Genomic DNA, 24,745 nt, shown 5'->3' on the forward strand with positions numbered 1-24,745 from the left:
GTATATTACAGCGATACTTCCCCAGAGTCAGATGAACTTGTGGATACCATTTTTATGTCTCTGTGTCCAGTATGAAGGAAGTTAAGAGGTAGTGATGCGGGCCAATGCTAACTAGCGTTAGCACAATTCATGGAAATCTATGGGTATATGCTAGCATGCTAATTGCCAAAATCCCAAAGTATCCCTTTAACCATTCTATCATACATTTATAGTGATACTATTAATTAACAATAGGCCTATATAATAAAACAATAGTTAATAAACACTCATGGCCACTGTTTAGACAAAGCCTTTATTACTGGTACCAGGGGCAGAATTGAGGTTCTCTGATTCAAAACAGTTAACTTTCAGGCATTGGTCCTAAAGAACATTGTGACTCACTGGGAGGTGATGAAATACAAAGATCTTTCAAAACAACTGTGCTCGTTTTGAAGTTCTCCATCCCTTGTCAGGTAGGAAAAGGACCAGTTTATTTGTTTAACAGTAGTTCCGCTTACAATGCTATGTACAATTGATAGTCCTCAAATAAAATAGTCATTTGCAAATACCTAAAATTACACAGGTTTAAAATAAATGGTACAACAAATGTAAACAAATTGAACACACACATCAACACAAGCATACATTCAAAGATGTAATAAAAAAAACGTTGCATTTAGAATATAATCACTAAATATGAATACTCCATAAATGGCAGTAGCCTGCCCCGTTACCTCCATAACGATCTTATTATCAAATATTTGATACACATTTATTTTTGTAAGAAAGCTCTGTCATAAGATTGCTTTAAAGTACCATCATGAGTTAATCTATTTTGTTTTACTAAAATACCTGTAAGGCATACCCACATCTAAAGTAGAACTACTGTTTTAAGGTTGGAGCTTTATAAGGCTACTCATTGGTGGGGGTTATCTTTTTGAGGAGGTGGGGTAGAGAAGCACGGCGCTAAACGTCGAGAGGACCTCTGTGTTCTCTGAGATAGCAAGTTTGCCTGCTGTCATGACTAAACCTGCCCTGTCCCCACGCTTCAGAGTGAGAACCAGGCTCAGGGAGGCTGAGCCTCCGCAGTCACAGCTAGTGGAGCTAGCCCCACCTCCGCCACCATTAGCAGGAAGGTAACCAGCCGTGTCCAGCCTCTGGATGCTGTGGTTGGACACAGAGAGCACTGCCTCCACCCTGGCACCTCTCTGGGCTGTCAGCACAGCACTCAGCAGGTAATGGCCCTCCATGGGAACATTGAAGATGCCTGGAAGAGTAGGAAGAAATAAGGGAGGGCAAATATTAAAGAGGGAACATCAGTCAACGACAAGGGGGCACTCATGTTAGCTGCATGAGGGACACATACAAAAGTTGACATAAATCTTGGACTTATAGTCTTGATTATTTGGGTAGGTTGCGGTTTCCATTTAGGTTAGTGTGGTATCTGTGTGTGATTGGTACAGTGTTGTAGTAGTTACCTGTGTGAGGGTCGTAGTGTCCTCCATCGTTCACCAACACCTTGTTGAAGCGGATGGTGCCCACCTCACCAGGGAAGGGCAGGAGGTTGAGACCAGCCGAGAAGGACACCCGCTCACCTGACACACAGAGATACAGGGTTAAAGTTCAACCCTAAGTGTCTTCAGAAAGTATTCATACCCCTTGACTTTTTCAAACGTGTTACAGCCTGAATTTAAAATGTATTACATTGAGATTGTTTGTCACTGCCCCATACAAACAATACTCCATGTCAAAGTAGAATTATGTTTTTTTTTTTTTTTTGCAAATTAAATAAAATGCAAAGCTAAAATGTATTGAGTCAATAAGTATTCAACCCCTTTTGTTATGGCAAGCCTAAATAAGTTATGTAATAAGTTCCATGGACTCACTCTGTGTGCAATGATAGTGTTTAACATGATTTTTGAATGACTACCGTATCTCTGTACCCCACACATACAATTATCTGTAAGGTCCCTCAGTCCAGCACTGAATTTCAAACACAGATTCAACCACAAAGACCGGGGAGGTTTTCCAATGCCTTGCAAAGAATGGCACCGATTGGTAGATGGGTAAAAAAAAAACGGATATTCAATATCCCTTTGAGCATGGTGAAGTTATTAATTACACTGTGTATCAATACACCCAGTCACTACAAAGATACAGGCGGCTTTCCAAACTCAGTTGCAGGATAGTAAGGAAACCGCTCAGGGAATTCACCATGAGGCCAATGATGACTTTAAAACAGTTACAGAGTGTAACGGCTGTGATGATAGAAGAAAATGGAGGATGGATCAATAACATTGACAGAGTAAAAAGAAGGGAGCCTGTACAGAATACAAATATTCCAAAACATGCATTCTGTTTGCAACAAGGCACTAAAATGGCGCAGCGGTCTAAGGCACTACAATTCAGTGCTTGAGGTGTCACTACAGATACCCTGGTTCGAATCCAGGCTGTATCACAACCGGCCGTGATTGGGAGTCCCATAGGGCGGCGCACAATTGGCCCAGCGTCGTCCGGGTTTGGCCGGTGTAGGCCGTCAATGTAAATAAGAAGTTGTTCTTAACTGACTTGCCTAGTTAAATAAAGGTTGAAAAGAAATAAAGTAATACTGGAAAAATATGTTTTATTTTGTCCTGAATACAAAGTGTTATTTTTACGGCAAATCCAATTCAACGAATAACTGGGTACCACTCTCCATATTTTTAAGCATAGTGGTGGCTGCATCATGTTATGCTTGTAATAATTTTTCAGGATAAAAAAGAAACGTAATGGAGCTAAGCACAGGCAAAATCCTTGAGGAAAACCTGGTTCAGTCGGCTTTCCACCAGACAATGGGAGATGAATTCACCTTTCAGCAGGACAATAACCTAAAGCACAAAGCCAAATCTACACTAGAGTTGCTTACCAAGAAGACAGTGAATGTTCCTGAGTGGCCGAGTTACAGTTTTGACTTAAATCTGCTTAAAAAGCTATGGCAATACCTAAAAATGGTTGTCTAGCAATGACAGAGGTTGAAGAAATTTGAAAAGAACGGGCAAATGTTGCACAATCCAGGAGTGGAAAGCTCCTAGAGACTTACCCAGTAAGGTTCACAGCTGTAATCGCTGCCAAAGGTGATTGATTATAACATGTATTGACTCAGGGGTGTGAATACTGATTTAATCAAGATATATTTTATTAATTTTTTGTGAATTTTTTACAAATGTAAAAATGTTCCTTCTGCCATGACATTTTCTTTAGATCGTTGCCAAAAACATGTAAATTAAATCCATTTGAATCCCACTTTGTAACAACAAAATGTGGAAAAAGTCAAGGGGAGTGAATACTTTCTAAAGAAACTGTAAGTCCCATTGACACAGCTTGTCCCCAAATTTAGGACACACATTCTCACTCTCATTTTAAAAAAATTAAAAAGTGTTTATTACGACAGATACAGTGACTCTTGTTCATAACTGACTGGAATACTATGGCTTTAATCTTAAGAGACTAAATATCTTACCTGTTAAAGTTAAATACGGTTTTTGCAATGACGGTCTCAGGGGAATGTGGGCAACTGTTGAAAGAGGTTCATTTTCAGGAGACTCACAATTTTATATTCATAGTAAATTAAATCAAATGATTCAAAATATCACTTACCAGAAATAACTGGCATATTAGGCTTTAAAGACCCTTTAGAGGGCGGGGAAGCTGTAAAATAATCAAGATACATTTCATGAGGTTTTGATAGAAGGTAATTCATCTTGCAACCATTCAAAAGTTTGGGGTCACTTAGAAATGTCCTTGTTTTTTAAAGAAAATCACATTTTTTGTCCTTTAAAATAACATCAAATTGATCATAAATACAGTGTCGACATTGTTAATGTTCTAAATGACTATTGTAGCTGGAAACGGCTGATTTTGGAATATCTACATAGGCGTACAGAGGCCCATTAACAGCAACCATCACTCCTGTGTTCCAATGGCACGCTGTGTTAGCTAATCCAAGTTTATCATTTTAAAAGGCTAATTGATCATTAGAAAACCCTTTTGCAATTATGTTAGCACAGCTGAAAACTGTTGTTCTGATTTAAAGAAGCAATACATCTGGCCTTCTTTAGACTAGTTGAGTATCTGGAGCATCAGCATTTGCGGGTTCGATTACATGCTCAAAATGGCCAGAAACAAAGAACTTTCTTCTGAAACTCGTCAGTCTATTCTTGTTCTGAGAAATGAAGGTTATTCCATATGAGAAACTGCTAAGAAACTGAAGATCTGGGACAATGCTGTGTACTACTCCCTTTGCAGAACAGCGCAAACTGGCTCTAACCAGAATAGAAAGAGGAGTGGGAGGCCCCTGTGCACAACTAAGCAAGTGAACAAGTACATTAGAGTGTCTAGTTTGAGAAACAGACGCCTCACAAGTCCTCAACTGGCAGCTTCATTAAATAGTACCCGCAAAACACCAGTCTAAATGTCAACAGTGAAGAGGCAACTCTGGGATGCTGGCCAACTCCCGGAGTAGCCTCGTCACTGTTGACGTTGAGATTGGTGTTTTGCGGGTACTATTTAATGAAGCTGCCAGTCTAAGTGACTCCAAACCTTTGAACGGTAGTGTACCTACTTGCGTGTGTGTAGGTGTGCACATGCATTTGTATTCTGTACGTGTTTTTAGCCCTTCTCCCAGCTACCCCTATATCTCACCTGGGGCTCCAGCGAAGCCCTTGATGGGGGTCATGCTGCCGTCGGCCCCCTTGGGCGGTTTGGAAGAGATCATGATTCCGGGGGCTCCTGCCTCCCCAGTCTCTATCATATGTGGTGGTAGGGCCCCGTCTGGTATTGGCCCAATGGGCAGCACAGGGCCCTGAGAGACAGGCTTGGTCTTAGTGGGATTACCAGACTCCTCCACACCTCCATGAACACCTGAAAAGAGGGGGTAATGACAAGCCAGGGGTTAAAGAGAAAGAAAGGATGAAGGATAGAGCGAGGGATAAAACCCCGGACCAGTTGTGGAGAGGTCAACATGTGTTAACAAACCAGCTGGTGCCGTGACGACTCCTGACACTGACAGACAGTAGGACTCTACCAGTCTCACTTCCCCTTGTGTCAGCGTTAAGTTAGGGCCCAAAAACTACAATGAAGAAAAAGTGTCTGGTCAAAAGAGAGGCATCAGAGAATTCCTTTCAGACATTAAGGTCAAGCTTGCATTACTCTTAAACATGCTTTGTGCTTCTCGAGTGAAAGCTTTCACTTCACTTCCCAGTAAACCTCCCAGTAAAGTCAACCTCCCAGTAAAGTCTACCTCCCAGTATAGTCAACCTCCCAGTTAAAGCTGGTTTGTGGGAACTCACATTGAGTATGCAGGGGGCCCTAAGCAAGATTTGGTTAGGGGGCGGGGACCCCACCCACCTTGCGGGCAAAACATTTTAGTGGCCACCCTGTCTTGACGGCAGTAGGGCAATTTTTATTTTTTATTTCAGAAATTCCTTCTTGACCATGTGAAGTTTCATGTGCCTTAATTACAAACTTGCATTGGATCTGTAAATATGAATATAAAATGTTAAGTTATGAGCCTAGTTTAGCCAAGGAGAAAGCACTGAGCTACAGTGCCTTCTGAATGTTTTCAACCCCCTTCACTTTTTCCACATTTTGTTTAATTACAAAGTGGGATTAAAATGGATTCCATTGTCATTTTTTGGCAACGATCTACACAAAATATGACTTTCAAGTCTTGCCATAGATTGTCAAGCCAAAACTGTAACTGGGCCACTCGGGAACATTCAATGTCGTCTTGGTAAGCAACTCCATCCAAAGTCTAATTAATAACTTCACCATGCTCAAAGGGATATTCAGTGTCTGCTTTTTTATTTTTACCCATTTACCAATCGGTGCCCTTCTTTGCGAGGCATTGGAAAACCTCCGTGGCTTGAAAGTGACTACTCGACTGAGGGACCTTAAAGATAATTGTACAGTATGTGTGGGGTAAGGGGTGGGACAGTCATTAAAAAATTATGTTAACCACTATTTTTCCATGCAATTTATGGTGATTTGTTCAGCAAATGTTTTACTCCTGAATTTATTTCAGCTTGCCATAACAAAAGGGGTTGAATACTTATTGACTCAAGACATTTCAGCTTTTCATTTTTAATTCATTTGTATTATTACGGGATATTGTATGTAGATTAGTGAAACAAAATTGCAATTTTAACTATTTTAAATTCAGGCTGTAACACAAAATGTGGAAAAAGTCAAGGGGATTGAATACTTTCAACTCATTGAAAGACAGGATAATGGATGGGGTTGACCATGCGTTTACATGTTAATTCTTAAAGTGATGGGTGGCGCTAAGGCTTAAGAGGATGTGAACTATGCTCAATGGGTGTAAACAAAAAATATTTAAATTTCACTTAAATTTGACATAAGCCCCCATAGAGCAATCTGGTCACATATCTGAGTGAGAGTTTCCAACTAAATCAATAGGTGCACTCTGGAGGTCAGGGCCCCTGGGCACATGCCTGGTCAGTAATTCATCATGATTACAAGTTTTAGATAGCTGACTAGACTAAATTACCTAGCAAAAATAAAAAAAATGTTTCTTGGTTGTAATGGCTTGTGAGTTTTTTCTTATTGGCCCATTTCCTGTACTTTTTAGCTATAGTACATCTTCTCTTACACATTTAGGGGGAATTCCACTCTCTACCCTGAGTATTTTTAAGGTTTATTAGATGGGAATGATGGGGAGATAAATAGGTGGGAGATGCAGTATACGGTGATTAAACCCTGGTCTCCAGTGGGGAGGCATTATGTTCTGTATGGGAGTGTTACCCACTCAACCACGGCTCTGCGCTCTCTTTCACCTTATTACTGTACTTTCTCTTGTCATTTTACATGAAAGAACAGGTATTATATAGAATGGTTCTCAATACGCCTGAGAGATTCTGATTGTCATTAAATAGTGAGTAATTCCCTGTCATCAGTGACCTAAACACCACACAGCAGACACATCCACTGTGACAGGAGTAAACTGTTTGTGCATTCCTGACAGCCAGAGCCGAGATGACTAAAACAAACTACACGAGTTTATCAGATAATCATTAACCCTCTCAACATTGTTCTGGGGTGAAGTTTCCCCTAGGTACAGATCTAGGATAATTTTCCCTTCCCACAATCCTAACCTGAACCGTTAGTGGGGAATATGCAAAACGGACCCAAGATCAGTGTGTCTAGGCAGGGGCAACTTCACCCTATTTCTCATTATTCTCCTGAGCAGTCAATGAGATAACAGGCAACAGGTCCAAACTCTGTCTTCAGAGGGATTAAGCTGTACATGAAAGGCATACCTGCATACCAGGCAGCCTATCCCCCACCTCAGGCAACAGAGGTCAGTCGCTATAAAAGCCAGAACAACATGGTCTGGCTATTAAAACATTTATCTTGGATCAGCTTCCCCTCCCCCAATCCCAACCTTAACCATTAGTGGGGGGGTAAATGCTAAACTGACCCCGAATCAGTGTCTAGAGGCAACATCACCCTACTCCCTAATAAACACTACACAGATAGGGGACTAGAAGCAATCCGTAAAATACAACAGGAAGGAAGACTGAGGCGGAACTTGTACATGTGTGTGTAATTTAGTGTGTGTGTGTGTTTAGTTTAGTTTGATTATGTGTAGCGGTCGGTTGGGCCTTGATGATTCTGACTGAAAGCCAATCTCAGCCTAAATCGCAGGGTAATGATTAAAGGATGGAGCTCTAATGTGTGCATGCGCTATGATTAAAGAGGTGGATGTAAACAATTGCAGCTGGGGGCCCCTGGCTTTAACTGTGGACCTGGAGGGAGTGTTACAGTGTATCCAAGAAATCCTACACTCATATATATGCCATTCAGCAGACGCTTTTATCCAAAGCGATTTACAGTCATGCATCCCGGGAATCGAACCCACCACCCCTGGGGTTACAAGTGCCATGTTCTACCAACTGAGCTAGAAAGGACCACGGACTTACAGCCAGCCACTCCCCTCCACCAGTCTGAGGATATATAAGAATCCCTGTGATATCCCATGTTCCGTACCACATCAGTTTAGTCTACTTTCAGGGGGAAAATAGATAATTGAATATCTTCATATGAAGAAAAAAAAATATATATATACACGTTTTTTTTTTACTCAGTCGGGGTCTCAACTTACTGTTGCGAGTTGGAATAGCAGAATACACAAGGTGCAATTTTTCCTATGTCATGTCAGTCACTGATAGTCTGTCAATTCCATGCCAGCTAACATTTTTTAGAATGCCAAGTTAGTTTAGTGGCCAGCTATCTAAACTTGTTATCATGGTCAAATTACCGGCTATAGGGCCCCCATTGATTTTGTCAGTCTCACTCAGACATCATATGAAAAACGTCAAACATTATCCCTACAACACATGGCAAAATGTGTAGAATTGCATGAAATTAACTCTAAAACTGGATGTGGTTATGGATGTGGGTATGCAGACCCGCAAGAAACTGTGGCTCATCGATGAGTTCAGATTTTCTGGGGCCCCCACCCCCATCAAAAAAAAAAAAAAGAGGTAGATGGTGGTTTTAGCAAGAGAATAAAGTAACATGTTTTATTGCAGTGGGAGCTCAGAGATTGACTGTGCTGTGCTGTGCAGTGCATCATCAGGTCCGAGCTTGTCTCTGGACTATCTACCTTTGGCCAAAGCACATAGGAACCTGGTCAAAAGTAGTGCACTATAATGGGGAATAGTGTGCCATTTGGAACACTCATGCCGTCCTGCCAGGGTCACGTTTGGCATGTGTGTCTGTAACCCTACAACCTTGGTTATCTGTCAGAGGGTCATTGACCTGAACAATATGGCCACTGAGGCAGTGGAAGAGGCAGAAAAGCATGCTAGCTTCTCCCTGTACTGCGCATAACTGAACTCTTAAGTGTTGTGTTGTCTGCAATGGACCTTCAGCAATGAAGAGTTAACAAGGTGTACACATCACGGACAAACTGAATTGGTCCACCCACACAGACAGCGTTGTGAAGAAGGCGCAGCAGCGCCTCTTCAACCTCAGGAGGCTGAAGAAATTCGGCTTGTCACCAAAAGCACTCACAAACTTCTACAGATGCACAATCGAGAGCATCCTGTCGGGCTGTATCACCGCCTGGTACGGCAACTGCTCCGCCCACAACCGTAAGGCTCTCCAGAGGGTAGTGAGGTCTGCAGAACGCATCACCAGGGGCAAACTACCTGCCCTCCAGGACACCTACACCACCCGATGTCACAGGAAGGCCATAAAGATCATCAAGGACAACAACCACCCAAGCCACTGCCTGTTCACCCCGCTATCATCCAGAAGGCGAGGTCAGTACAGGTGCATCAAAGCAGGGACCGAGAGACTGAAAAACAGCTTCTATCTCAAGGCCATCAGACTGTTAAACAGCCACCACTAACATTTAGCGGCCGCTGCCAACATACTGACTCAACTCCAGCCACTTTAAAAATGGGAATTGATGGAAATTATGTAAAAATGTACCACTAGCCACTTTAAACAATGCCACTTAATACAATGTTTACATACCCTACATTACCCATCTCATATGTATATACTGTACTCTATATCATCTACTGCATCTTGCCATCTTTATGTAATACATGTACCACTAGCCACTTTAAACTATGCCACTTTATGTTTACATACCCTACAGTACTCATCTCATATGTATATACCGTACTCTATACCATCTACTGCATCTGCCATGCCGTTCTGTACCACCACTCATTCATATATCTTTATGTACATATTCTTTATCCCTTTACACTTGTGTGTGTGTGTGTAAGGTAGTAGTTGTGGAATTGTTAGGTTAGATTACTGTTGGTTATTACTGCATTGTCGGAACTAGAAGCACAAGCATTTCGCTACACTCGCATTAACATCTGCTAACCATGTGTATGTGACTAATAAAATTTGATTTGATTTGATTTTATTTATATTGCATGTGTGGTTTTCACAGGCAAACATGGGCATTCACACACGTACACACATGTACACACACAATGCTAATCTCTGGGGAGTGATTGATAGGCTCAGGGGACACCACATTAGCCGCTTGATTGTGACTAATGGTTTGGGAAATTGCCCTAATTAAACTACACTTTTGATTAACCGAACGAAACATATTTTTCCCGAGCACGGGTGGATAGTTTGGCCCTGTAAAATGTGTGTTTCACTTACAATAGGGGCGATTTCATGCCAGCATAGCCTGAAAATATTTGTCGTATCTCAGATTGTTTTGGCAATTTTCACATCGAAACTTAATTGGGAGGAAGGATGTTTGACATGCTTTTAAAATTTATATCACAAATGATTCCTGTGCTTGGCCCTCCTATGTTGAACATAATAAACGGCTCTCTATCCACCGGATGTGTACCAAACTCACTAAAAGTGGCAGTAATAAAGCCTCTCTTGAAAAAGCCAAACCTTGACCCAGAAAATATAAAAAACTATCGGCCTATATCGAATCTTCCATTCCTCTCTAAAAGTTTAGAAAAAGCTGTTGCGCAGCAACTCACTGCCTTCCTGAAGACAAACAATGTATACGAAATGCTTCAGTCTGGCTTTAGACCCCATCGTAGCACTGAGACTGCACTTGTGAAGGTGGTAAATGAGCTTTTAATGGCGTCAGACCGAGGCTCTGCATCTGTCCTCGTGCTCCTAGACCTTAGTGCTGCTTTTGATACCATCGATCACCACATTCTTTTGGAGAGATTGGAAACCCAAATTGGTCTACACGGACAAGTTCTGGCCTGGTTTAGATCTTATCTGTCGGAAAGATATCAATTTGTCTCTGTGAATGGTTTGTCCTCTGACAAATCAACTGTAAATTTCGGTGTTCCTCAAGGTTCCGTTTTAGGACCACTATTGTTTTCACTATGTATTTTTACTCTTGGGGATGTAATTCGAAAACATAATGTTAACTTTCACTGCTATGCAGATGACACACAGCTGTACATTTCAATGAAACATGGTGAAGCCCCAAAATTGCCCTCGCTAGAAGCCTGTGTTTCAGACATAAGGAAGTGGATGGCTGCAAACGTTCTACTTTTAAACTCGGACAAAACAGAGATGCTTGTTCTAGGTCCCAAGAAACAAAGAGATCTTCTGTTGAATCTGACAATTAATCTTGATGGTTGTACAGTCGTCTCAAATAAAACTGTGAAGGACCTCGGCGTTACTCTGGACCCTGATCTCTCTTTTGACGAACATATCAAGACTGTTTCAAGGACAGTTTCTTTGCATCTACGTAACATTGCAAAAATCTGAAACTTTCTGTCCAAAAATGATGCAGAAAAACGAATCCATGCTTTTGTTACTTCTAGGTTAGTCTACTGCAATACTCTACTTTCCGGCTACCCGGATAAAGCACTAAATAAACTTCAGTTAGTGCTAAATACAGCTGCTAGAATCCCGATAGAACCAAAAAATGTGATCATATTATTCCAGTGCTAGCTGGCTTCCTGTTAAGGCAAGGGCTGATTTCAAGGTTTTACTGCTAACCTACAAAGCATTACATGGGCTTGCTCCTACCTATCTTTCTGATTTGGTCCTGCCGTACATACCTACACGTACGCTACGGTCACAAGACGCAGGCCTCCTAATTATCCCTAGAATTTCTAAGAAAACAGCTGGTGGCAGGGCTTTCTCCTATAGAGCTCAATTTTTATGGAATGGTCTGCCTACCCATGTGAGAGAAGCCGACTCGGTCTCAACCTTAAAGTCTTTACTGAAGACTCATCTCTTCAGTAGGTCATATGATTGAGTATAGTCTGGCCCAGGAGTGTGAAGGTGAACGGAAAGGCTCTGGAGCAACGAACCGCCCTTGCTGTCTCTGCCTGGCCGGTTCCCCTCTCTCCACTGGGATTCTCTGCCTCTAACCCTATTACAGGGGCTGAGTCACTGGCTTACTGGTGCTCTTCCATGCCGTCCCTAGGAGGGGTGCGTCACTTGAGTGGGTTGAGTCGCTGACGTGGTCTTCCTGTCTGGGTTGGCGCCCCCCCTTGGGTTGTGCTGTGGCGTAGATCTTTGTGGGCTATACTCGGCCTTGTCTCAGGATGGTAAGTTGGTGGTTGAAGATATCCCTCTAGTGGTGTGGGGGCTGTGCATTGGCAAAGTGGGTGGGGTTATATCCTGCCTGTTTGGCCCTGTCCGGAGGTATCATCGGATGGGGCCACAGTGTCTCCTGACCCCTCCTGTCTCAGCCTCCAGTATTTATGCTGCAGTAGTTTATGTGTCGGGGGGCTAGGGACAGTCTGTTATATCTGGATTATTTCTCCTGTCTTATCCGGTGTCCTGTGTGATTTTAAGTATGCTCTCTCTAATTCTCTCTTTCTCTCTTTCTTTCTTTCTCTCTCTCGGAGGACCTGAGCCCTAGGACCATGCCTCAGGACTACCTGGCATGATGACTCCTTGCTGTCCCCAGTCCACCTGGCCGTGCTGCTGCTCCAGTTTCAACTGTTCTGCCTGCGGCTATGGAACCCTGACCTGTTCACAGGATGTGCTACCTGTCCCAGACCTGCTGTTTTCAACTCTCTTGAGACAGCAGGAGCGGTAGAGATACTCTCAATGATCGGCTATGAAAAGCCAACTGACATTTACTCCTGAGGTGCTGAACTACTGTGATTATTATTATTTGACCATGCTGGTCATTTATGAACATTTGAACATCTTGGCCATGTTCTGTTATAATCTCCACCCGGCACAGCCAGAAGAGGATTGGTCACCCCTCATAGCCTGGTTCCTCTCTAGGTTTCTTCCTAGGTTTTGGCCTTTCTAGGGAGTTTTTCCTAGCCACCGTGCTTCTACACCTGCATTGCTTGCTGTTTGGGGTTTTAGGCTGGGTTTCTGTACAGCACTTTGATATATCAGCTGATGTAAGAAGGGCTATATAAATAAATTTGATTTGATTTGAGAATACCATGATGAAAGCGGCCATTTTAGACCCTTTTAGAACTATACATGCCTCCTGTAAGATCCTATTATCCGTACATGATACATACAACATCTTGGTGTTATTATACTCCTAATAGTGTGCTCTAACTTTCATCATTATTTTCAAAAAATATGGCTTGTGATACAAATGTAAAAAGCATGTCATACTTCCTTCCTCCCAGGGAAGTTTCAATGTGAGAAATGCTAGAATAATCTGAGATACCAAAATTATGTTCCAGCTACACTGGCGTGGAATCGCCCGATAGAGCACCACACCAGTGAACACAAACATAAATACCCCAGACAAATCTGTTAGCAGTTTTAGACTTGTGATTTTCAGACCGGTCTTCAAGCCAAGCTAAATCTGGCGCTTGTCAAGCCGGGAGTGTCAGTCAGTGAGCAGCCAAACACCATTTTAGGAAAATCTCATGTTTCCTTTCAGCAATCAAGATATCTATTATCTAAACCATTGAGGAAAGTTGAGGGTCCCAATTCATGTCCCCCCCATTCAGCTCTTACTCAGTCTCTGAGTTTAGGAGGAAGGGTGTGTATGACGTCATGGCAGCACATGTGGCTCAGGGGATAGCCTTGACTGTGGATGCGTCCCAAATGGCACCCTATTCCTTATGTAGTGCCCTACTTTTGACCAGTGTCCATAGGGCTCCCCAGAAGGCTCTGGTCAAAAGTAGTGCACTATATACGGGATACGGTTCCATTTGGGATGCAGACTGTGTTTATTTAAAGAGAGACTGGGCCAGGCCAGTCAACAAAACCAGAGAAAGAGGAGGCAGGGAGACATGGATAGATGAAGAAAGAGAGAGGGAAAATAAGGGCACTGAGGGGGAAGAGTAAGGATAAAGGAGGGTGTGATGTCATATCAACCCAGTAGCGCCTGGTCTGAACCCGGTCCACTCTGCTCTCGAATAACAAACCTTCTTATTGGTTCCTATAAGTGGACAATTGATAAGCCAGTGACAGAGGTCCCTATAAATGGACAGCACTTTGCACTTCCTGATAAGTAGCGATAGTCCGCTGTGCACGCTAAAGACCAGTCCAGGACAAAAGAGGAGCAGTGGGCCAAGTATGAGCCAAAGATATCCCAATGTGATCCATGGTAAAGCAGCATCCAGTCAGGAACATATGACAAGCGAAATGCCCTCTAAGGGCAAACATCGAAACATTCCAGCTGACAGAATAATGATTTTAAATATAAGTTATTACTATAATAACAAGTGAAGGGCGGGGTACTGACACTTCATTTCCCAGAGTCTCCGTGTGCATGCTTCGCACACGGGTTGAAACAGTGACTCCGTTCCCAAGTCTCTCCTTGTGGCTTCACAGCCAGGATCAGGCCCCTTCCCCATTGGACTCCCAGACCAGAACATGCAGAGCTGCTCTGTAAACCAGTGAGTCATACAGAGCTGGATTCAGAAGAAGAGGCGCAACCCTCATAAATGTTATGGAGTGTGCTTCCAGCTCCCTTATTCCCAGCTGTGGGACTCATCGGAGACCGGTTGAGTTCGCCTGGGCCCATGTTTACACGAGTTATCTGCAGTGGCCAAGGATATAGGGGTTCTGAACTCACAGATGACCATGGAACAGCAAGGCTAGTCTTAACAAAAATATAGTTATTACAGAGTATAGGTCTTCACGGGTTCCAAAAAGTTGAACCCGGACAGACCCGAGGGCAATCAGACCAGATTGGACCAGTGACAAATAAATTACGTTTATCAGCCAAGTTGTTCTTCTGGTTAATGAATAGGTCTTCATATGTTGGCTAAATCTTCTATAAGTCAATAAATGCACCTTATTAGCGTACAATAAACATGCAGAGATGTGGTCACATAGACCCGATGACAATCAAACAGGAAACAAACTGGACCAGAGGGACAAAATAGAATGTTGGGCCCGGGTCGGGTATATCGGGTCCAACTGGACCTGTGAAGACCTCTACTACAGAGATAAGGAGCACGCCTACACACGTTAATAATCCCTTAAAGCCCAAGTATTGCTCAACACAAACCGAGGCTATTTAAAATGACCATGTGTGTTCAATCAGTGCTGCCTCTGAGTCAAAACCCAGGGAGATTGAAATCCAGCTTCCCGTAGCCCTTAGTTCTCACAAAGAAACTAGCTAGGTTTACATTCAATTTGCGACAGATTTTCATGAAAATATTCTAAAACCTGCACAAAACAATATGTACATTTTCCCACCAGGGGTGTTTCCATCAAACTGGCTAGTTGTGGATAATAAACTGTGCGTCATGACGTAACGCATATAAAAAGCACTTAGTCATCTAACTTTTTATTTAAAAATAATAATAATAAAGTTCTATGTGTTTCCATCCTATTTTTATTTCTGTCGATGGTTTTGGCACAAAGTCTGTGATAAACAACGAGGGGTTGGCGGAGGGGCACATAGATTTTGTAGTAATGTTCGAATCACTCAAATATCACATTAATACACATTAGACATGGCAAAATGTATATAATTGCAAGAAAATTTGCTTTAAAACTGCAAAATGTTCACTGCACCCCATGACAACATGTGTAAAATTGCAGGAAATACACTGTAAACCTTCAAAATGTTTCTCTCTGCCAACAAGAGGGGTGTGAACAGTTTGTGTCATGAACAGTGCTTGTACCAATATAAATATATGTGGTGTCATGCATGCAGGGGATGTAAAGTTTACCGACAAATTTGCTATTTCCATCAGGCCTGTCGTGACATTTTTTGTCCGACATACATAAAAAGGTTGGATGGAAACCTGGTTAGAGACATACACTAACAGGTCCTACATTAAATACACATTACTAGGCACGATTTAAATCAACAACCTTAAGCACCCCAAATGGGCTCCAGCTGCAGCTCTGTGGTTTACCTTACTAGCACCATTTGATTGTAATTTCCAGTTTCTGCTACTGGAACACCTTGATGATATATACTGTGGTGTAACCAGTAGGAAACTAACTTAGCAGGAGAGCGCTGACGCGGGGGAAGTGTAGGTTTAAGAACAAATGAGAGGTATAACCTGGATAATTGGAATAATCGTGCACATTTTAAGCAAGCAAAGTGGTCAATCTTATTTCATCTTTAGCCTAATAAACTGTGCATGATTTTCCAAGTTGCAGTGGGAGGACCACACAACAAAGCATCGCGACTGCAAGTGTACTTCGACATAATGGTTATTGTGACTCCTGTTTGCCACATCTTCAATTTAAGCCTAGAAGACGGTGTGTGCCCTCAGACATGGAGGGAGGCAAAGGTCATTCCACTACCCCAGAATATCAGAGCACACTATTAATGGTTAAAACAGCCAAACAATCAGTCTGTTTCAAATTTTTGGAAAACATTTGTTCAAATACAAAGTTATTTTACAGAAAACAAATTAACAACAGACTTTCAACATGCTTATAAAGAAGGGCACTCCACATGCTTGGCACTGACACAAATGACTGATGATTGGCTGAAAGAAATTGATAGTAAGAAGACTGTGGGAGCTGTTTTGTTAGACTTCAGTGCAGCTTTTGATGTCATTGATCATAACCTATTGCTGCAAAAACTTAGGTGTTTGCATCATCTGCCTTATTATGGATTGAGAGTTACCTATTTAATAGAACACAGAGGGTTTTCGTTAATGGAAGCCTCTCTCATGCAAATTCGGTTGAGTGTGGTTTACCGCAGGGCAGCCAACTAGGGCCATTATTGTTTTCTGTTTTTACAAGTGACCTTCCACTGACTTTGAATAAAGCCTGTGTGTCCATGTATGCTGACTACTCAACAGTATACACGTCGGCTGCAACAGTAAAATAACTGACACCCTTAACATAGAGCTCCAGTCCGTTTTAGAATGGGTAACTAAGCAATAGGCTGGTGCGAAATATAAAAAAATATATAATTTTTGGGACAAATCACTCACTCAACGCTAAACCTCGTTTAGATCTATTATTGGATGTGGCTATTGAGCAAGTAGAAGAGACTAAACTTCTGGGTGTAACCCTAGATAGCAAGCAGTCATGGTCAAAAGATAGATTGACTGCATCACTATTGGTCTTACTGCAAAGGTATTGATGTGTTAAAGGTACTGTCTGTTCATGCAGTTGGCACACAGTTCGGACACTCATCGGTACAACACAAGACATGCAACCAGAGGTCTCTTCCCAGTTCCCAGGTCCAGAACAGAGGCTGGGAAATGCACAGTATTAAATAGAGCCATAACTACATGGAACTCTGCCACCCCAGGTAACTCAAGCTAGCAATAAAACCAGTTAAAAAAACGGATTAAAGAACACCTTACTGCATAAAGGGGACTGTGAATAGACACATCCATTTGATGTATCTTGTTTTGTAATTTGCACTGTATTATGTATTATACCTAGATATTGTGTGTATGTACTGATATGTAGGCTATGTGTGACGTTTTAAATGTATTTCAGTCCTTGACTAATAATGTTCTGTACTTGGTAGTATGCCATGTTTCATGTGGACCCCGGGAAGAGTAGCTGGTGCTTTTGCAGCGGCTAATGGGGATCCTAATAAATACCAAATCTCTGTGTCAAGTCTTACCATTGTTCTCAGGACTGGTGGTTAGATGATGGAGGTCCTGGGTGAAGACTGAGAAGTGGTCCTGGAGGTTCTGATATGTTCCTTTCAGTCCTTCGATGTCCTTGGTGTGGGCAAGCAGGGTGTCGTTGATCTCGCTGACACAGTTCCACAGGCCGGTCACGTGCTTGTTCAGCCCCTCCTTGATCCTGTGCAGGCTGCTGGAGATGGGCTCCAGCCTGCCGCACATGTTATCCAAGCTGGCAACCCGGCCATCTACAGTTGTAACGTCCAGAGCTACACCCTCGGTCCTGTTCCTGCAGTGGACTGCCTCGGCCCTCACCTCCTGTCCCAGTTCCTCCAGCCGGGCCCTTAGCTCCTCTCTCTGGGCCAGGTGGAGCTCCAGCAGGTCCCTGGCATCCTGGACCGGCCCCACGCTGCTCTGGCAACAGGTGTTCAGTTGCTGGAGCTCCAGGGACTGCCGGCTGAGAGATACACCCAGGGCCGATAGAGAGCCCTCTTGTCCTCCAATACGCTCGCTGAGAGCTCCTAGCTCTCCCCGCACATCTTTAAGATGAGCACTGAGAGAGACACCCAAGTCTGACAGAGAGCCCTCCTGCACTCCAATACGCCCACTGAGAGCTTGAAGCGCTTCTTCCACACCTGCAAGACTGGCACTGTGGTTCAGAAGCTGCCCTTGGAGCTCCAGGGACTGCTGGCTGAGAGAGAGCCCCAGGGCCGACAGGAAGCTCTCCTGTCCTCCCATACGTCCTTTCAGAGCCCATAGCTCTTCCTGCGTATCTGTAAGACTGGCGGTATGGTTCAGGAGCTGCCCTTGGACAAACTCCTCCATGTCTCCAAGACTAGCTGAGTGGCCTTTCATGTTAGACTGCATGGTGTCTAGGCTGGTTTTGTAGACCTGGAGGTTATCTTGAATGCTCTCTATGGCCAGTTGGTCAGACTTGCACTCTGTAGAGCACAGCTGGTCATGGGCATTGAATCTGTCCTCCAGAGCCTGAACGCTGGTCTTGTGAGAGGTCACCTCACCCTGCAGTGCCTCCAGCCCAGACCGAGGCCTAGATAGGGGGCTGCTTATCTCCACCAGTAGACTGGTGACCCGGTCCTCCATGGAGCTCATCCTGTCCTCAATGGCCTTCTTCAGGTTTGTAGCCCCCTCTGCCCACTCTCTCCTCAGCTTCTCCTCTAGGAAGAGGCTGTGCACTTCCACGCTCCTCTCTGACATGTTTAGACGGGCCTCCAGCTCTTCCACATGGGGCAGGAGTGGGTCAGGCTCAGGCTTCTTCTCTAGGCTGGACTGGAGTTTCAGCTGGGCCTCGGAGACCCGGAACAGCTCCTTCTGCAGCTCCTGCAGACCTGGTGGGGTTCCTTCTCCCCTAAGCAGACCAGGCAGCTCATTCTTGAGGTCCTGGATCTCCTTGCGGAGGTCCATCTCCTTGGACTCGAGGAGCTCGGTCAGGCTGAGGTAGCTGTTCTCCTGGAACTCAGACTGCTCCTGCACTGACAGAATCTTATAGTCACACGAGTTCTTCAAGTCCGACATCTTGATCTCCATGCCCTCCATCATCTCGTCCCTTAGGGCGTGGAACTTTGCATCCACGTAGGCGCGCAGGGCCGCGTCATTGGCCGGGGGAGCCGGAGGGGGTGTGGCCAGAGGGGCCTGTGTGGCCTCCATTAGCAGACGTAGCTGTCCGTCATGGTGGTTGACCCTGGCCTGGAGGTCATCCAGGGTGTTGCTCTTGGTGTTGAGGGTGTCTGCGAGGTTGTTGATCTTGTTTGTGAACTCGTCCATGTCCACCATTTTGTACTCCTTTTCCAGGGAGAGGTCCTGCAGAAGCATGCTCTGCTGCTCGCCACGCACGCTTTCCGGCTGCCGCAGGTTGTTGAGCAGCGTGACCAGCATCTTGCTGGCGTCCTCCTGCAGATCCACCCTCAGGTTGGCAGACAGGCTGGTCATGGCTGCCTGCATGTCCAGGACCTGCTGTGACAGACGCTGCACCTCCTCCTCCATCTGCTGTGTCGTTTGACTACCTCCCTGGCTCGTCACCTGGCCACTCGCCCCCCCCTGGCCTGTCTGACCTCCTGGCTGCCGCTCTGCCCCCCAGGGGTGGCCACTCTGACCCCACGCCTGCTGCCCCCGACCTACAGAGGAAAAATCCGATGGTAAGGATAAGTCTTCTTTTCTACTAGGGAACCTACATTTATTATTGTGGGTTAAATCTATGCTTTACTTTAGTACAGTAGTAGAGTAGTGAAAAACATTCCTAAACTAATCATCTGACCAGACTAGCATACTAGTCATGTATGGGTTGTGGGTCAGGTATGTCTCTCTAAAAGGTGAGGTAGGTTTAAGCAGCTCTCTTACCCTGTGTCTCTGCGATGTGTCCAGGGGCAGGAGACGGGTTGGACCGAGGCCCCAGGACTGTCTGACGGGATGGGACACCTTTCAGGTCTTTGCAGTCATGACCCTGGTACCCTGGACAGCACCTCCACTCCAGCTCTGTCACCAGCTTATAGCCAACCTTATACATGGGGCGGAATTGGGTCCGATACCTGGGAAAGGGAAAAGGTAATACGGTAAAGAAAGAGATGACCTAAATGTGCATTCACATTTTCTACAATGGGGAGATTGTTTTGACTTTAAACTTGTCTGTCAGTCCTCACAAATGATGAATGATAATGATATTCAAATGTAAAAACAGATTTAATCAATCAATCTAACCATATGACCATTGGGAACACAGCTCACAAGGAAAAATTTCACAACAAGACAATCTAGCAATTATGTACACAACATAAAACCCCCTCAATGTTATTCTCCACTGAGCTTCTGCTTTCAAAGTTTCAATGCACATTTCCTAAATGTGAGTAATGTGAGCAATGCTTTGCCAAGTTACAACTACGCTTGAGCAGTGACCCCTCTCAGGAGAACAGTACAGGCCTTGGAATCCCAGCAATAAAGATCTGTTTATGACAACAGCCTCCAGATGGGCTAGCTAGCCAGTCACACTCCTAATGCATCATGCACTCCTTTTAACGCTGCTTAATATTTTCCACCATTTCCACCCTGTCAAATGTGGAGCCACGCTTCGTCACTGGCTCCAGGACATGTTTCCCAACACGATGCTCAATAATAACACATGAAAGCAGCCAACCCAGGGAGAAATGTGTCAGATGCCTCTGACTGATGTTGCACAGGGGGGGGGGGGGGGGGCTGTGTGCGTAACTGTGACATACATGTGTGCCAATACAAAGCAGATGATTATTTACTGTTTAGCTAAATAAATTGCATTTTCATCATAGCTGCACAATCTTTAATTCCCCTCATCTTCCATAAGGCTCAATGGGATCATGGACATGTTTCTTGTCCCAGACAGATCAGTCAATCAAATTCACTGGTTCGTCATAAACATCTAAATCACTTGCAGATGATCTGTCATAAATATGGAATAATCTGAGGATCTGAAAGGGTGAATGCAGATTACAGAATGATAATGGGACAGGTATGCCCAGAGGGTAACTACACCTACTCAGTGCTTGTGACTGACCTAACAGTGGGTGTGTGCAAATATCACAGAGACATACCCTCTGCTGCTGTAGTGCAGTGATAAACTAGCTGATGGAGATCATGAATACAGTAGCCTACATTAACAGCTGACCAGTTATTTTCTTTGCTGATATTATAAAGCACTTTACACATGTTTATTCGTAATGCCAATAAACAATGCAATCATGTAATGGTGTTTTAAATACTAGGCAGCGGATGGGACCATGGTCATGGATCCTCAACATTATTGGTTGATATGTGGAAATATTCTTAACATTCAAAGTAATCAATAGTGTTCAAAGTCAACTTTCTTTAATGATGTTGAGTCACTGCTGTAACACCGCTCTCAAGACCAATAAAAATAGCAGCACTCCACCCTCTCGAGCGAGCCTCTTGGGCCACTTACATCACTTGTTGCGCGCAGTTGGGTTGATGCATCTGGCAAGGGGCAGACTCCGGCTGCACAAAGCTCTCGGTGCCACCCACGACCGCATAGCTCACGTTCTTGTGCACGACGTATGCACACCAGTTTCTGAAAAATGTAATTATTGAGTCACACAAAATGACAAAAACAATTCAGCCTATGAAAGAGTAATGGTGAAGTCCTTGAAGTAAAATAATCTAATCATTATATAGGCCTACCATAAATGTGTTGATTTCATTATTCTATTAAATTGCAGTGACATTTTTATTGAACTTTTTTGTTGTTGTGCCATTGGCCTATTTTAAAAACAAAAAACATGTGTAAGCCCATAAGTATGTGCTTTTTTTGTTCTAATTTCAATGAAAAATAAATCAATATATATTTCAGCATAGGCCTACAGTAAGAATAAAAAGTCATAAAACATGTAAATACTCTAGACAATTTAGACTATTGGAGTCTCCAATAATATAACCATCCATTATCAGTCAAAACTATAGACAAATGTCTCTGATTATACATACAGTACAAACAACTATGAAAACTTGACTCACTTATTCCTCTGTCGTTGTTCTGAGCCAGAGTATGCGCTTCCCTGGAACATGTTATACCGTGACGGCGTTCCATAGATCAATGGAAAGGTGAGCAATAAGGGAAATAAGGCACTTTTTAGGACGAATCCGGTGTTTAGGCACTTCATTTTAATACAACGAAAAAAAGTAGACAAATATTAAACATGTAAGCATTGAGGTTAGACGTTTAGGTCCCTCTCCTAGCGGCAGCTCGAAAGGCTGATAATGCAAACTTTCTTCCAGGGTATAGCAGCCTGTGACGTGACGTTCGGGGTACAGCGAACCCCCTCCACCAGCGCTCCTCACTCCCAGAGAGTAAAATGCGCTCCCAGTAGAACAGCGATTAAATCCCGTTTCGTAGTTTCCTCACTCATCTGCTTTACTTTGTTCGGAGATCATGTGCCCTGCCTTTTTGAACAATACTTGAATGTGGTTGACTGCATGCATGCAACTCTAGTGACAAAGGCCCAAAGGAACGCTTTCATATCCAGCCCACTTGATAATGCAATACAGTGCTTTACACCAGGGTTTCCCAAACTCGGTTCTGGACCCCCCCGCCTTGCAAACATGTGAAAGTGTCAGACTAGCATCACTATTGTAAGTGATACATCTTGTAGCAAACATGTTTTATTGATAGGCAGGTGTCATATGACCATCACCTTCAGATCGGCGGGGACACTGACTAAAGTACTACTCATACAAAACTTTGAACAAAACCTAAAGACACTTCTTAGAATATATGCCAAATGATTGAGTGTGCATTGAAATGAGATCCTAGTGTTATAGATACATTTGATTCAGTGTCATTTTAGAGGTACATTTAACGGAATAAAAAAAAGAGTTGACGCACACCAAGAAAAAAATATTTTATGTGTAGGTGCTAACAGCGAAAGAAACTATAAACTAAAGAAATAGTCGCACACTCCATATAAAGTATTATAAATTGATATATTCTCTCTCCAGCTTATCAGCGTACACCCAATATGTTCCCACTGTTGATACTTATGCATTATGGTTGAACCAAAAGATTACATGTAACAAAACAAAACAAAACGAAATAAGTAACAATTAAATATGTGAAATCATTTTTTAAATTCTATGTTGATGATAATATTAAATTATGTTTCCATATGATAAGAGCCTAATAAAAATAAATGTCCTCTCACTGTCAACTGCGTTTTTCCCCCAGCAAACTTAACATGTGTAAATATTTGTATGAACATAAGATTCAACAACTGAGACATAAACTGAACAAGTTCCACAGACATGTTACTAACAGAAATGTAATAATGTGTCTCTGAACAAAGAGGGGGGGGTCAACATACAAAAGGAACAGTCAGTATCTGGTGTGGCCACCAGCTGCATTAAGTACTGCAGTGCATCTCTTCGTGGACTGCACCAGATTTGCCAGTTCTTGCTGTGAGATGTTACCCCACTCTCCCACCAAGGCACCTGCAAGTTCCCGGACATTTCTGGGGGGGAATGGCCCTAGCCCTCACCCTCCGATCCAACAAGTCCCAGACGTGCTCAATGGGATTGAGATCCGGGCTCTTCGCTGGCCATGGCAGAACACTGACATTCCTGTCTTGCAGGAAATCACACACAGAACGAGCAGTACGGCTGGTGGAATTGTCATACTGGAGGGTCATGTCAGGATGAGCCTGCAGGAAGGGTACCACATGAGGGAGGATGTCTTCCCTGTAACGCACAGCATTGAGATTGCCTGCAATGACAAGCTCAGTCCGATGATGCTGTGACACACCGTCCCAGACCATGACGGACCCTCCACATCAAGTCCTGTACTCTTGAGCTGGATCGATGTAACGCTCATTCCTTCAACGATAAAACGCAAATCAGACCATCATCCCTGGTGAGATTTACCCACAACCTGTCAGTGAATAGCACTTTTTGCTAGTCCTGTCTGGTCCAGCGACGGTCGGTTTGTGTCCATAGGCGACGTTGTTGCCAGTGATGTCTGGTGAAGACCTGCCTACCAACAAGCCCTCATTCCAGCCTCTCTCAGCCTATTGCGGACAGTCTGAGCACTGATGGCGGGATTGTGCGTTCCTGGTGTAACTCGGGCAGTCGTGGCCATCCTGTACCTGTCCCGCAGGTGTGATGTTCAGATGTACCGATCCTGTGCAGGTGTTTTTACACGTGGTCTGCCACTGCGAGGACGATCAGCTGTCCATCCTGTCTCCCTGTAGCACTGTCTTAAGCGTCTCGCAGTACAGACATTACAATTTATTGCCCTGGCCACAACTGCAGTCCTCATGCCTCCTTGCAGCATGCCTAAGGCACATTCATGCAGATGACCCTGGGCATCTGTGTTTTTCAGTCAGTAGAAAGGCCTCTTTAGTGTCCTAAGTTTTCATAACTGTGACCTTACTTGCCTCCGTCTGTAAGCTGTTAGTGTCTTAACGACTGTTCCACAGGTGCATGTTCATTAATTGTTTATTGAACAAGCATGGGAAACTGTTTAAACACTTTACAATGAAGATGTGTGAAGTTATTTGGATTTTTACAAATTATCTTTGAAAGACAGGGTCCTGAAAAAGGGCCACTTTTTTTAAATGCCATTAACTATTGTTTAAACAGTTTCACTCAATTCTAATTAACTTTGACACACCCCTCACTATTAACATTGGTTGCACTAATTACACCGTCTACATAACCTGGTTCATGCATTCATGACATTACCCTGAAGGCAGTGA

The 24,745-nt window shown here is 43.7% G+C and overlaps 2 protein-coding genes across 3 annotated transcripts in view; one reads left to right on the forward strand and one right to left on the reverse strand.

The window, feature by feature from the left end:
- Window positions 1–19,417, forward strand: part of LOC139531962 (phosphatidate phosphatase LPIN2-like) — a 59,709-nt gene extending 40,292 nt beyond the window's left edge. The window contains exon 21 of one of the 2 annotated variants that reach the window (XR_011666461.1): window positions 19,311–19,417. The gene's annotated coding sequence lies outside the window, so the exon portion shown is untranslated. Of the gene's footprint in view, window positions 1–12,359; window positions 17,480–19,310 lie in introns of those variants that run through there. The other variant, XR_011666460.1, reaches the window with a different exon arrangement.
- Window positions 274–24,635, reverse strand: LOC139531961 (EMILIN-2-like). Its single transcript, XM_071328992.1, has 9 exons — window positions 22,014–24,635; window positions 21,445–21,570; window positions 19,857–20,044; window positions 17,498–19,633; window positions 4,660–4,878; window positions 3,616–3,666; window positions 3,479–3,532; window positions 1,458–1,574; window positions 274–1,246 (listed from the first exon to the last, which is right to left on the reverse strand). The coding sequence occupies exons 1-9, from the start codon at window positions 22,157–22,159 to the stop codon at window positions 909–911; spliced, it is 3,375 nt and encodes a 1,124-aa protein (XP_071185093.1). The 5' UTR covers window positions 22,160–24,635; the 3' UTR covers window positions 274–908.
- Window positions 24,636–24,745: the final 110 nt, after the last annotated feature.

Source organism: Salvelinus alpinus, chromosome 10 (assembly GCF_045679555.1).
Source record: "Salvelinus alpinus chromosome 10, SLU_Salpinus.1, whole genome shotgun sequence".
Taxonomy (NCBI): Eukaryota; Metazoa; Chordata; class Actinopteri; order Salmoniformes; family Salmonidae; genus Salvelinus; species Salvelinus alpinus.